The sequence below is a fragment of the Schistocerca gregaria genome, chromosome 7, assembly GCF_023897955.1.
Source record: "Schistocerca gregaria isolate iqSchGreg1 chromosome 7, iqSchGreg1.2, whole genome shotgun sequence".
Classification (NCBI taxonomy): Eukaryota; Metazoa; Arthropoda; class Insecta; order Orthoptera; family Acrididae; genus Schistocerca; species Schistocerca gregaria.
In genome coordinates, this window is record NC_064926.1 from 570787364 (window position 1) to 570800268 (window position 12905).

Here is a 12905-nt window from a genome sequence, read left to right on the forward strand (position 1 = left end):
TCGGCGGAAGGTGCACATGCCCGTCGACCTGGGACCGGACCGCAGCGACGCGCGGGTGCACGCCAAGACCGTAGAATCCTACGCAGTGCCGTAGGGGACCGCACTGCCACTTCCCAGCATATTAGGGACACTGTTGCTCCTGGGGTATTGGCGAGGACCATTCGCAACCGTCTCCATGAAGCTGGGCTACGGTCCCGCACACCGTTAGGCCGTCTTCCGCTCACGCCCCAACATCGTGCAGCCCGCCTCCAGTGGTGTCGCGACAGGCGTGAATGGAGGGACGAATGGAGATGTGTCGTCTTCAGCGATGAGAGTCGCTTCTGCCTTGGTGCCAATGATGGTCGTATGCGTGTTTGGCGTCGTGCAGGTGAGCACCACAATCAGGACTGCATACGACTGAGGCACACAGGGCCAACACCCGGCATCATGGTGTGGGGAGCGATCTCCTACACTGGCCGTACACCTCTGGTGATCGTCGAGGGGACACTGAATAGTGCACGGTACATCCAAACCGTCATCGAACCCATCGTTCTACCATTCGTAGACCGGCAAGGGAACTTGCTGTTCCAACAGGACAATGCACGTCCGCATGTATCCCGTGCCACCCAACGTACTCTAGATGGTGTAAGTCAACTACCCTGGGCAGCAAGATCTCCGGATCTGTCCCCCATTGAGCATGTTTGGGACTGGATGAAGCGTCGTCTCACGCGGTCTGCACGTCCAGCACGAACGCTGGTCCAACTGAGGCGCCAGGTGGAAATGGCATGGCAAGCCGTTTCACAGGACTACATCCAGCATCTCTATGATCGTCTCCATGGGAGAATAGCAGCCTGCATTGCTGCGAAAGGTGGATATACACTGTACTAGTGCGGACATTGTGCATGCTCTGTTGCCTGTGTCTATGTGCCTGTGGTTCTGTCAGTGTGATCATGTGATGTATCTGACCCCAGGAATGTGTCAATAAAGTTTCCCCTTCCTGGGACAATGAATTCACGGTGTTCTTATTTCAATTCCCAGGAGTGTATGTGTACAAGTCACCGAGGCCTTGTTAGCTTTCAGCACCAACTTCACCTGCATGCCATACTGTTGCTGTTGTTCGGAATGCCTTTTCAACAGTCATCCACAACCAACAAAGCTGTTTGAGGTGTGTGTGTGTGTGTGTGTGTGTGTGTGTGTGTGTGTGTGTGTGTGTGAGAGAGAGAGAGAGAGAGAGAGAGAGAGATAGAGAGAGAGAGAGAGAGAGAGAGAGAGAGAGAGAGAGACTTGTTGTAGAACACGTACAGTGCCAAATCTAGGACTTTAACTTCCTGCCACCATGGTTATTGCAGAGGCCCAAAGTAATTTTAGGTAAGGTGCAGTACAGAAGGGATTTCACTACCGCATATATTTTTAATACATTATTTTATGACATTTTAAATGTGCACTGCTACTTTACACTGCTGTCTTTACAGATGGGTCAAAACAGGAGGACATCATTGGTTGCTCTGTTGTTTGGCTGATTATGTCCTCATAACCTGACTACCTCTACAGTTTACTGCCTTCAACATGGAGTTACGTGCAATCTTGCAGGCACTAGAGCAGATGACCTCCGCTTCAAGTGCTAAATTTCTTTTCTGTTCCAATTCCCTGAGTGCCCTTCAATCTCTACAATACTTATACCTAGCAGATAAAATAGTCCAGAATATCCAGGACACCCTCCTCCAACTATAAAGGTTGGAGAAGGTGTCATCTATCTGCTGAGTACCAGGGCACATGGGTATTGTAGGGAACAAAATGGCAGATGTAGCAGTCAAGGAAGTGTGTCATGATCCTCAGTTATTTCGATGTGCCACACCTCTGCATATTGTCTTCATACTGTTGCGATAAAGAGTCGAGCATCAATGGGAAGATGAGTGGCTGGAAATAACAGGTAATAAGCTGCACCTAGTACAGCCCATTAAGTGGTTGTATCGTGCCTCCACTCAGCCACAAAGGCAGGTTGAGGTTCTTCTTACTAATCTTCACATGGGCCACAATCCTCTTGACGCATGGTTTCTGGCTCTGGCGCAATGACCCTCCAATGTGTGGTGCTCGTGGTGTACAGATCACTGTGTGTCGTATTTTACTAGACTGTTTTATTTTCGGAACAGAGGCCAGTGGCAGATTTGCTGGCAGATCTGTCCTCTGTTTTAAGTGACATTCAAACAAATGTGGTGAACCTTTTAAGGTTTTATGATTTGTCTAACTTGTTTCCAAAATTTTAGGGAGATGTTCTTAATGTGTTAATAGTTGACTGGCTCACCCACATTTTTTGTAAGTGGTCAGCCAGTCACATATCCCTGTGCCATTGGTTTAGCTCCTCTGTCATTTTCCTGCTGTTTTCTTCCCAGGTTTAGTACCTTTCATTATTTTCCTTTGTTTTACAGCATATGATTTGGAGTGATTGTGTGGATCAATTCGTGTTTGGTAGGAGTGAATGAGTGGGTGAGTGAGTGGGTTAGTGAAAATGCCAGTGCTATTAACCCCTTTTATCCATATTTGTATTTTTTAATATCTGTAAGCATGCTGATAACCTTGCGATTGAGTGTCCTTACTATCCAAAAATAAGCACATATGTAGCTGTGCATATCTTCACCCAGTGTTACAGAGATGCTTCAGGAACTCAAATGGAAATCCCTGGAGGGAAGGTGATTTCCTTTTCAAGAAATATTTTTGAGAGAATTTAGAGAACCAGCTCTTGAAGCAGACTTTAAATGATTCTATGGCCACCAACATACATTTTGCATAAGGACCATGAAGAAAAGATATGAGAAATTAGGGCTTATATGGAGGAATATAGATAGTAATTTTTTCCTTGCTGTATTTGTGAGTGGTACAGGAAGGAAAATGACTAATAGTGGCACTTGGTACCCTCCACCACGCACCATATGATGACTTGCAGGGTATGTATGTAGATATAGATGTAAAATCACTTTAGGAATCTAGGACTATTAAGTTCAGTCACTGAAATAAATACATCATCTGTAGTTTGTACATCTTCTATTAGTAGTTCAGCTTTAATATATCTCATTTAGTCATCTGAATTTGCAGAGATGACCCATTACATTGTTCATATGTTTCTGGAGCAGGTCTCAACCAAAAGTAAATTTAATTTACCAGTGTTTGCTCGTTTTGTCGGTGTCTGTCAATCAGTATCTCAGAGCAACGAATGATCATGAAATTTTGTCTTCTATTGCATGTTGCCTTTATCTTTCAAATCATTGTTCCTCCTCTTTGTCATTTCGAGAACAATTATCATCGAGCATGTAATTCCACGAGTGTTCATCCCTTTGTATGTCATTGTATCGAATTCGATAGCCTTTTGTTGACTCCACAATGGGCACCCACAATTAACTTGCCATGTTGCATTGCATTGCTAATAATTTTGATTGCAACATGTTGTGCCTTGCTTTGATCCACTGGATATTCCTTCATTGTCAGTCTCTTTCAAACGATCAACAACTCGTAAGAGCTTGTCAAAATCATCGAACATTCACGAAACTAACTGTCTTCTTATTTTCCATTGCAAATAAAAACGCACATTCATATCAGTAATCATGGACCCTGAAGACCGTGTGCTGGCCTTACATTGTTCCTCCAGTAGATGAAGATTTTTTCACTGTGGATCCCCTTCTCGTGGACACCCAGCCACTGAAGATGCTTCTTCAGTTCGTCCTTTGCTTCCTCGGTCTTCCAATTGGACATGTTCCATCAGATTTTCACATAAACACAGCTTTGGCCCAGTATGTCTCTGGTTTCCTGCCAATGTGCACAGCCAGGCTTATGCTCTGCACTTTCATTTTCTGCACAATGTTAAATTTTTTCATTTGATCAAACAGGTTCGGGGTTCTTTCTATGCCTCCAAGTGTTTTCTCTTTGTAGATTGATCGAAACATATTTCTCATGATTTTACATTCAGAGACCAACATGTTCTCTTCATCTTTTTTTTCAAGGTGCATAAGGTTTCTGCTCCATATAAAAATACCAGCACTATCACTGCATTATAGGCTTTAAGTTTGGTCTTAACTGACAGATTTTTTGATGACATTATCTGCTTCAGATTGTAATAAGTTTTAGGTGCATTAACAATACATTGATTAATTTCTTGTTTCAAGTTATTGTGCCTTTTGAACCAGGTGCCAAGGTATTTAAAAATTTCGACTCTGGCTATGTTCCATATTCCAGCTTGTATGGGGCATTGTTAGGGTCTTCTCTGGATACTTATATCATTTCAATCTTCTCCATACTAATCCTCAGTCCTGTCTCATTGGCATTCCTTACTAAGTCATCTATGATTTCTGCCATCTCTCCTTTGACTCCACAATTTCTTCTACATATCCCAATAACTGTGTTCTTCCATTTAGCTTCGCCCCTCTGCGTTCTCTTTTGATTTCCGAAATTACTTTCTCCATGATGAAAATGAAAAGTGGTATCATCTTGTCTCACACTTGTTCTGGTGGTGAATTCCTTGGATAGCTCTCCCTGGTGTTGCTGCACCTTGGCTTTTGTCTTGGCGGAACTCATCTTCACCTAGTTAATTAGCTTCCTCGGTATGCGAAGCTCCCTCAGGATGAAACGTGTACTCGGTCTGTGTATACTATCGTAAGTGTTTGAGAAATCTAGAAATTTTTCCAGGAAATGAAGGTTGAATTCCACAGCAATTGCTTCATCAAAATTATAATCAGATCATCATTGCTGATAGGTCCATCCAGATACTAATTCGTTCCCAGTGTTTTTGAAGAACATTATGCATTGACCCTTTGTTACGATGGCAGTTGTGCATTGAAAATAATTTCTCTTTGAAGCGCTGTTGTTTCTCTCACAACCGATACTTGCAGAGAAAACTATTTTTGAAGTCTGCAAATTTAGTATGTCAATCAGATGCACGGTTTTCTGTACTCGTGTTTTACACCAAACTGACTCGTTCTCAATTCGTGCAAAAGCAGCTATAAAATGTTTCATGAAGTGAACTGTTTGTAATTTTTGTGTGAGTCAAACTCCTTAAACTGTCTTTGAACAAACAAATAATCGACGATAACATTTGTGCAACAACTCGTGCCACGATTTTCTTGCATGAGTGTTTGTCTTATCTGCCAGATTAAGTTCGTATCAGCAAGCTTGTTACAATTTTTTTTCTTTATTGGTTCTCCCAGTTTGTGTACTTTTGATTCCACATTGGAGTTCTGTGCTTTCATACCTGACACTGGTTTAATAACTGACTTTTTATTTTGTTCACATACATTTTTAATATGAACTACCACATTATTCATTACTGCACTGTCCAGTAAAGCTTGTTTATGGTTTTTTGTTGAGAGTTTATTTGAGCCACTATTTTAGTTGCATGTGCTTCTCTCTGTTGACAATTTGTCTTAATCTTGCGCATGAATTCGGATGGTCTCATGTCGAGTGATTCACTGCATTCTTTTGTAAATTTCATTTCGAATGTCTACTACCTTTTTATCCAATCTATTTTCGATTTTTGACTGTGATCGTTGAGTTTTTTGTTCTAATCTGGATTCAGTTTTTGACTTTGCTCATCAAGATTTTTGTTCAAATCATGATTAATATCATCTAGTTTTTTGAACAAACTTGCATTGATGTTTTTTGTTAAAATTGCATTAACACATCCCCCCTTTGTACATTACAACACAGCTGTCACTGCCTCTTGTGACTCATTGTTGACATTCAAATTTGAACCTTCATTTTCAGTTGTGTCTACACTTCAAATTAAGTTAATTAGCCCAGCTTCATTAACTACTTCCATTCAACACTATCCTGATTAACACTGTCATTTCTGTTAATGACATCACCATTTCCGATTAGACTCACCATCTTTATTTAGATGCATATACTGCACAGGCAATTTATAATCAAGGGAACAATTCATCTGTATTTTTTTTCCTATCCAAAGTTGTTCGGAAAAATGAGGTACCACTGAAAATTCTAAATTCGTATGTTGATGCTGGCAATGGAGTTTCGGGTCTGAAGATTGTTACAGTATGCGATGTCACAGGTCTGTAGGCGTGCAATTGTAATGATGCCGCACCTCACTCCACTCCTAGGAGCTAATTCCCCCCTCCCTGCTAACTTTTAAGGAGCAGAGCAGACAGTGATGGGATTGATTGAAAACAAATATTATTGACTGTACAGTTCATTGGCAAAATCATTCTTCATTTCAAACATTTTTAAATAGATTTCACTTTAATAACATCCCACATGCCACAATGTAATGGTAATTGCTTCACACTGACTGTTAGAGCACAGTGTGTATAATTATACCAAACACATACTTAATGAGCATGTAAGATGCTGGTACACACACACACACACACACACACACACACACACACACACACACACACACACACACACTTTACTGAACTGCTGGTCTACCACACTCAACTGTGTGCCCCCAAACAACAACAGTTACTCTTATCAGAATGCATTGTCAAGGGGCAACTGTTACTCTGAAATTCTGGACTTTACTAAAACAGCAGTAGCTGCAGTAACATTGTATTTAATCTTTGATGAAGCTAATTGATAAACTTATGACATACGTCCCAAAAAATAGCAAATATGTTGACTTCTGGTAGGAGGATACAGGATCCTCATAGGCCTATTCTTCAGAGTATGTGTAAGACACGTTCAGCTGCTTTATATATTAGAGCAATTATTATTTTAGTGATGTAACAGGTTTTCATCTTAAAACTGTGTATGATTTGATACCAGATTGTGCTTTTGCACAAACCATGCACAATGTGATTTGATTGTAGATATTAAAATGCAGAAGACTAACTCTTCTTGGCTATTCCGTTCAAAGATTTTTTAATCATTTTACCCACATAGTGTGTGTGTGTGTGTGTGTGTGTGTGTGTGTGTGTGTGTTTGGAACAAGAGACTCTGCATTGTCAGCATAGTTTTATTTTTGCTCCAGGTACAATGTCACCACCTCCTGAAATTACAGCAGAAGCGAAAGAGTGGGCGAGACAGGCAGCACATCGTTGTCTTGTGTACTTGGGAGATCTGAGTAGGTACAGTACTGAGCTGGAGCCTTGGCATTTGCATTTGGAACTTCCATCAAGATATTATCTGCAGGTATAATTAATAGAAATATTTTTAAAAATCATATTATTTATCAAATTTAAGATTCAAGTAAAAGTTCTCATGTGAAGCAGACTGGTCTGTTCACACACATCATCCTCCAAACAAATTGGATTCCTGTGACAAAACAGAGGCATGGTGTTTAGGAAACAAAACTTTTGGGTATAAAGTAGGGATGGCCTCTAGGTCATAGGAGACAATGCGCAATGGTGTGGGAGAGAAATTAGTAATAAAATTCTAACAAGAGGGAAGATTTGGAAAGAGGGTGTGCTGTACACTGTAAATATGTTTAGACACCAATATACGAGGGTTGCCCAAAAAGTAATGCACTGCACTTTTTTCCTTCAACAGTTCTTTATTGAACGTAATGAGAATTACACATGCAAAAGAATGGTGTTTTATGTACGCACCCTATTTTCCATATAATCTCCATCCCGTTCTATGGCCTTCCTCCAGTGCGAAACAAAGGCGTGTATGCCCTGTTGGTATCAATCCTTGTCCTGGTGGCAGAGCCAGTGCTTGACTGTGTGAATCATCTCCTCATTGTCCTTAAAATGTCTTCCACAAATGGCCCAAACAAGTGGAAGACTGAGAGGGCTAGGTCAGGTGTGTCATGTATGACAACCGAGGTAGGTCTCGCCAATCACCACAAATTGTGGAACTCCACCAAACTGCCTTCTGATGACCTCACCCTCCATGCGCAATGGCTAAATGTACTTCTGTCGACAGCAGATGCTCCATTGAGTTTGCACAAGCTTTTGTCAATATTTCCCACAGTTCCTTTCTCTGCAGTGAGAAATTCAATGATGGCACATTGTTTATAACTCACATCACCTATTGACACCAGTTTGAAACTGTCCTGCAGCTACACTATTTTCGGAAGTGATGGAAACTTTGTGCGCTCACTCAGGAGATTTCAAATAATACATAAAGAATATTTCACATTCATAGCATTGGGCCCTCACGCACATGGGTTTGCAACTTCTCCCCCTCGGAATCTTTGTAGAATGCCTGATGTGAGTTAAACATCACAGATTCTTATGTGCCTAAGAAAACTAGGGTGCACAATATGCTTAGCTTTGTTCCTGACAATCTAGTAGAAGACAAAAATGTATAGCTAGTATCTCCAGGTTCAAAGTAGCAGCTCTGAATAAATTTGACATAATGAATTTTATGAAACTAATTGAAGCAAATTGAGAAAAGGTAGTCAGTTTCAGTGCTGATTTTGGCTCCACTTATGTTTTATATGCATTAAGAGTTTAGAAATGGGTGTTAGCATTGCACAGTACTTTGGTACATGGTGAAATTGCGAAACACATCTTTCTCATAACACATCTAACAAGCAACTCCCTTCTCAGTTTGTCTGTGCTGACTGTGTCATACCTTTCCAATGCCAACTCAGTGTTTACACAGATTTATTTATGAAGGTTATTTATAATTGTTCAGTTGTATATTAAATATCTAACACATGTTGCTAAATTTAACTTAATGTGTCCACTTCTGTATGATTTATATAATACAGTTTAGTATTGGATGGAGTAATGGAATAACAACAATATGGAAACGTTACATTGCTACTCAGCACATAAAAGGGACATTGAGTCACAGATAGGCACAATGAAAAAGACTACCAGGGAAATAAGCTTTTGAACAAAGTCCTTCTTCCAAAATGAAAATCACATAAGCACATCTCTCACAAATACGGCAACTGTCTCAGGACTGCTTATAACTGTATTACATCATGGTGAGAGAGATTTCAAAATCAGATACTGGAGTCTGTGATGATAGTGTTAGAAAGTTGTCTGGGGCTGAAGATAAAGTGATAGTGAAAACTTCAAGTGATACAGTAAAACTCACTTTTTACACTTTTCACAGGACGGATCCAAAAAAGTGTAAAAAACAGGAAAGCATAGGAAACACAACAAACTGAAATAAATAAATTACTCTTACTGTCATTTTCTTTACATTGTTCAAAATATGAAAATAAAACAATTTAAATTTTCCTATTTAGAAAAATCTTAAATAGTTTATTGTATATGTGTCTTTCTAACTGCTGTTAGCTATAGGTGTCTCTCCACAGTATACAAAGCATCAGTCACGAAGGCAGTGGCCAAGTGCTGACGCATGCAAATGGCCACGTGGGTTACCCTCGTCATTCTGAGCATATCCAATTGTGTAAATAAAACACAGAAGCAAAAGTATTTCATGAAAACGCATTAAAAAGATATACATGCTTTAATATGAGACTAATTATTCATAACCATTACGAAATTATGGAAAATAAAACTTGAAACACAGTATTGGTTAATACATTGAAGCCGGCAGTCTTTGTAAACAGAGAACAATAGGCATGAAATCTACAGCTTGCTGCTAACAAGGAGGTTACTTGGCCAAGGGATCTCTCGCCTGAGAAAGAGTGCAGAAATTGTAATTATGTTGTGGAGCATCTTGAGGGGCAATGTTTAATGCCTGACATCAGGTCGTATCAACCCAAGACTGCACACCTAGTACGGATTACTATATTTCACGTGGAAGTAACAAATGATTCATGAAAGCCCATAATAGAGGTGGCCATCTTCAAAAGCAGTCTTTATTTCCGTAAACAACTGTAAAATTAAATTAAAATTGTTGGAGAACAATGCAATGAGCAGAAGGAAGGTTGTTGCTAGAGCCATTATTATCAGCTCATGATCATTGTTAAGACAGTGACTCAGCATACTTCCCCACCCTTCCAAACACTGCAAACCTGTACCACAGGTGACCATACCCTAACATTCTGAAATGAAAATCTTTCTAATTGTGCTAGTGCTATGTTACACTATCAATAACTTTGCATTTTCTGTTTTGTTCCAAGACTGACATTGAGCAGGAATATGATTTTCAGAAATCTGCATAAAAATCAATGTTAAAGGTTATGATGCAATCAGAGAAGACTTAAAATGCAGGAAACATTGTAACACAGAATTGTTACTGATGGAAAAGCATTGCATTGCATTGCATTGCATTGCATTCTGTTGGCACCAACCAAAATGATCATAAAAAGTCTGCTAATGTAAAATACGGGGACATAAAAACGGGGTTGTACTGGAGTTCAGTTGATGAGGAAAGAACTTGGCTAAAAAGGGCATTGATGAGGAAAGAACTTGGCTAAAAAGGGTAATCACGGAAGATAGACTGACAGCAGTATTTCTAAGAAAGACAACTGCAAAGAAACTGTGGGTAACAGAAGAAAACTTTGATTTATCAACAAAAGAAGGAAACACAAAAATGTTCAAGAAAGCAAAAGAATACAGCAGTATAACTCACTTAGAAATGAAATCAGTTACTTAAGGAAGCTAATTAAAGTGAAATGGCTTCAGGAAGAACATGAAGGGCAGTTATAGTCTACAGGAAATTCATGACAACAATTGGATAATGTAAAAAAAAAGTCATGAAGAGACAGGAGATTATAGTTTTCCCTACAGTCCTTTCCATTTTCATGGGCATAGAGCAACATTGTGTTATTTGGCCCTACGCCCTGCAGGATGCAGAAGGGCTTGTCGGACAAGAATGACGTCCGTGGAAGAATCGAAGGGGCTGGCAGGCTTGACCAATCCCATGTCAGCCCCATCAGGGGTGTACAGCTGGAGAAAACAAGCATGGTGATGGCACCTGGGTCATGGCAAAGTAGAGGAGGGCACCAGAGGGCACTCAATTTCCACCATTGGCCCGAGAAGATGAAAGCATCCCAACTGGAAGTGCTGCTTGGGAAGATCTGGTGGCACTTCCTGCAGTGGCTCCTCTGTTGTGTGGTCCTCAATGGATGGCCTAGAAAAGGAGAGCGATGAGTGCTCAGCTGCGTATGGCATGCTGGAGTATGAAGAAGGGAAAAAGGAAAGCTCTAGAGGTGGGGAGGGGAAAAAAGGGAGCCAGGGAAGTAGAGGGAAGTTGGATGTCGTTGTGTGGAGCGTCTAGAAACGTGACAGGTGACGGAGATGGTTGGTCACATCACCACAGGCAATAGCAAAAATCTGGCGAGTGCCTTTATAGTTGTCTCCACACTGGTGGAATGGCACTTAACAGTGTAGGGAATCCTGGAGTAGTTGTCGAGGACTGTCAACAGGTGGTGTCCAGAAGGGGGCCATTGAAATTGAGATGAATTCCGTCCTAAAACTGCAAGGGCACCAGTGAGGGTGAGAAAGACTGGTTGGGTGCAGCTTGCTGCATTGCACATTTATGACAGTTTCTTATGAGGTGCTTGATTTCTCTGTCAATTCTGGGCCAGTAGACATAGCACCTGGCGAACATATTGGTGCAAAGACATAGTTTCTGTGGTGCAGGAGACACAGGATATCCGATTGAAGATGTTCTGATAGAAACCACCCTTGGAGAGTTCTGGTCTGTTTGTAACGCAGTGACACCATCCACAAGAATTAGCCTGCGATGGAGTTGAAAATAGTGCTGTAGGGATTAGAGTTCCAACCAGGCATCCAATTTGACGGTCCCTCCATGATGTAGTGATGTATGTTCTGAAATATTGTGTCCTTGCCCATGGCATCTCTGATTTGGGCTCCATTGCTTGCTGGAAATCATCGTGTGGGTGGTAACAAAGGATCTCATATCAATTGTATGCCAGATAGGAACCCATGAGTGGGCACAAAAGGGCATCAACGTTTGCATGATGAGTAGCATTTTGGAAATGTATCTGCCGACAGAAAGAGCCCATCACTGGAGATGGTGGGCCATTCGATTGAGCAGCTTAATCGCTGGGCTGAAGAGTGATATCAGAAGCTAGTGATCAGTGATTAAATCTAACTTGGCTCTGTAGAGAACAATGTCAAATGTTGTTAATTTCAAAAATGGCCATGAGAACTTTGTTTTCAATGTGGGGCTACTTCTTCTGGGCAGTGTCGAGTATTTTGGCTGTTCAGAGCCATCAGTGTTACAGTGCATTAAGACAGTGCCAAAGCCCCATTCAGATGTGTAGGGAGCCACCACCAACTTCTTTCCCTGGTGGAAATTGGTGCAGCAAAGTGCAGAGAGTGAGGCGTGAGGCATGTTTGCGGGTCTGGAAAGCCCGTTTTCAATCTCCCAGCCAAGAAAATGAGATGCCTTCCTTTTGAAGATTGTCCGTTGGATAAGCAGTCTTTGCAGCATCAGGAATGAATTTAATGCAGTAAGTAATTTTGCCAAAGTAAGATTGTAGCTCCTTTAACTTGGATCCCCTTAGAAGGTATTTGGTCAGAGATAAGGTTCACTGAATCTTCAATGACAAACCCAGAAGCGGAACAGGCGTCTAAGCCGAAAAGATGTGCTGTGTTTGTGCTGAGTACCTCCAGGAAGATGAAGTGCTGTACAGCATTCTTGTAAGCTGCCTCAGTTGTAAATTAACCGTTGATTGTCATTTTCTGTTTGTTATGCCACTGAGCAGTGAGCAGTTGGTTCGAACGACAGTGCGCCTAGCTTGAGGTATGTAGGAAAGTTCAAGAAGAAAACTGATGCTTCATTATCTATTGTAGTTGAATGTCTCTGTTGCACATTGCAAGTGTAATGTAATGAACATTTTCTTCGATGCCACCTTTACATTTCGAAAATTTGAGAGGATGACATTAATATCCCTTTGGTCATGTTGAGGCGAGTACTGGATCTAGGGGGGTCAACGTATGGAAGTGAGATGTCCATCTCTATTGCAAGTGATGCACTGTGCCCACCTGTCTGGGCAGCCATCCCATCCCCTAACAGCAAGTGGTTCCATACATAGAGAATAGTTTGGGCACAGTACTGCAACTGAAGACAAAAGGGATTTA

The 12905-nt window shown here is 41.1% G+C and overlaps 1 protein-coding gene across 1 annotated transcript in view; it reads left to right on the forward strand.

Annotated features, from left to right (window-relative positions):
* LOC126281955 (nonsense-mediated mRNA decay factor SMG5) overlaps positions 1-12905 on the forward strand; it is a 318742-nt gene that overhangs the window by 67265 nt on the left and 238572 nt on the right. Inside the window, exon 4 of the mRNA XM_049981327.1 lies at positions 6953-7113. Coding sequence (XP_049837284.1) covers positions 6953-7113 — 161 coding nt within the window. The remainder of the gene's footprint in view (positions 1-6952; positions 7114-12905) is intronic.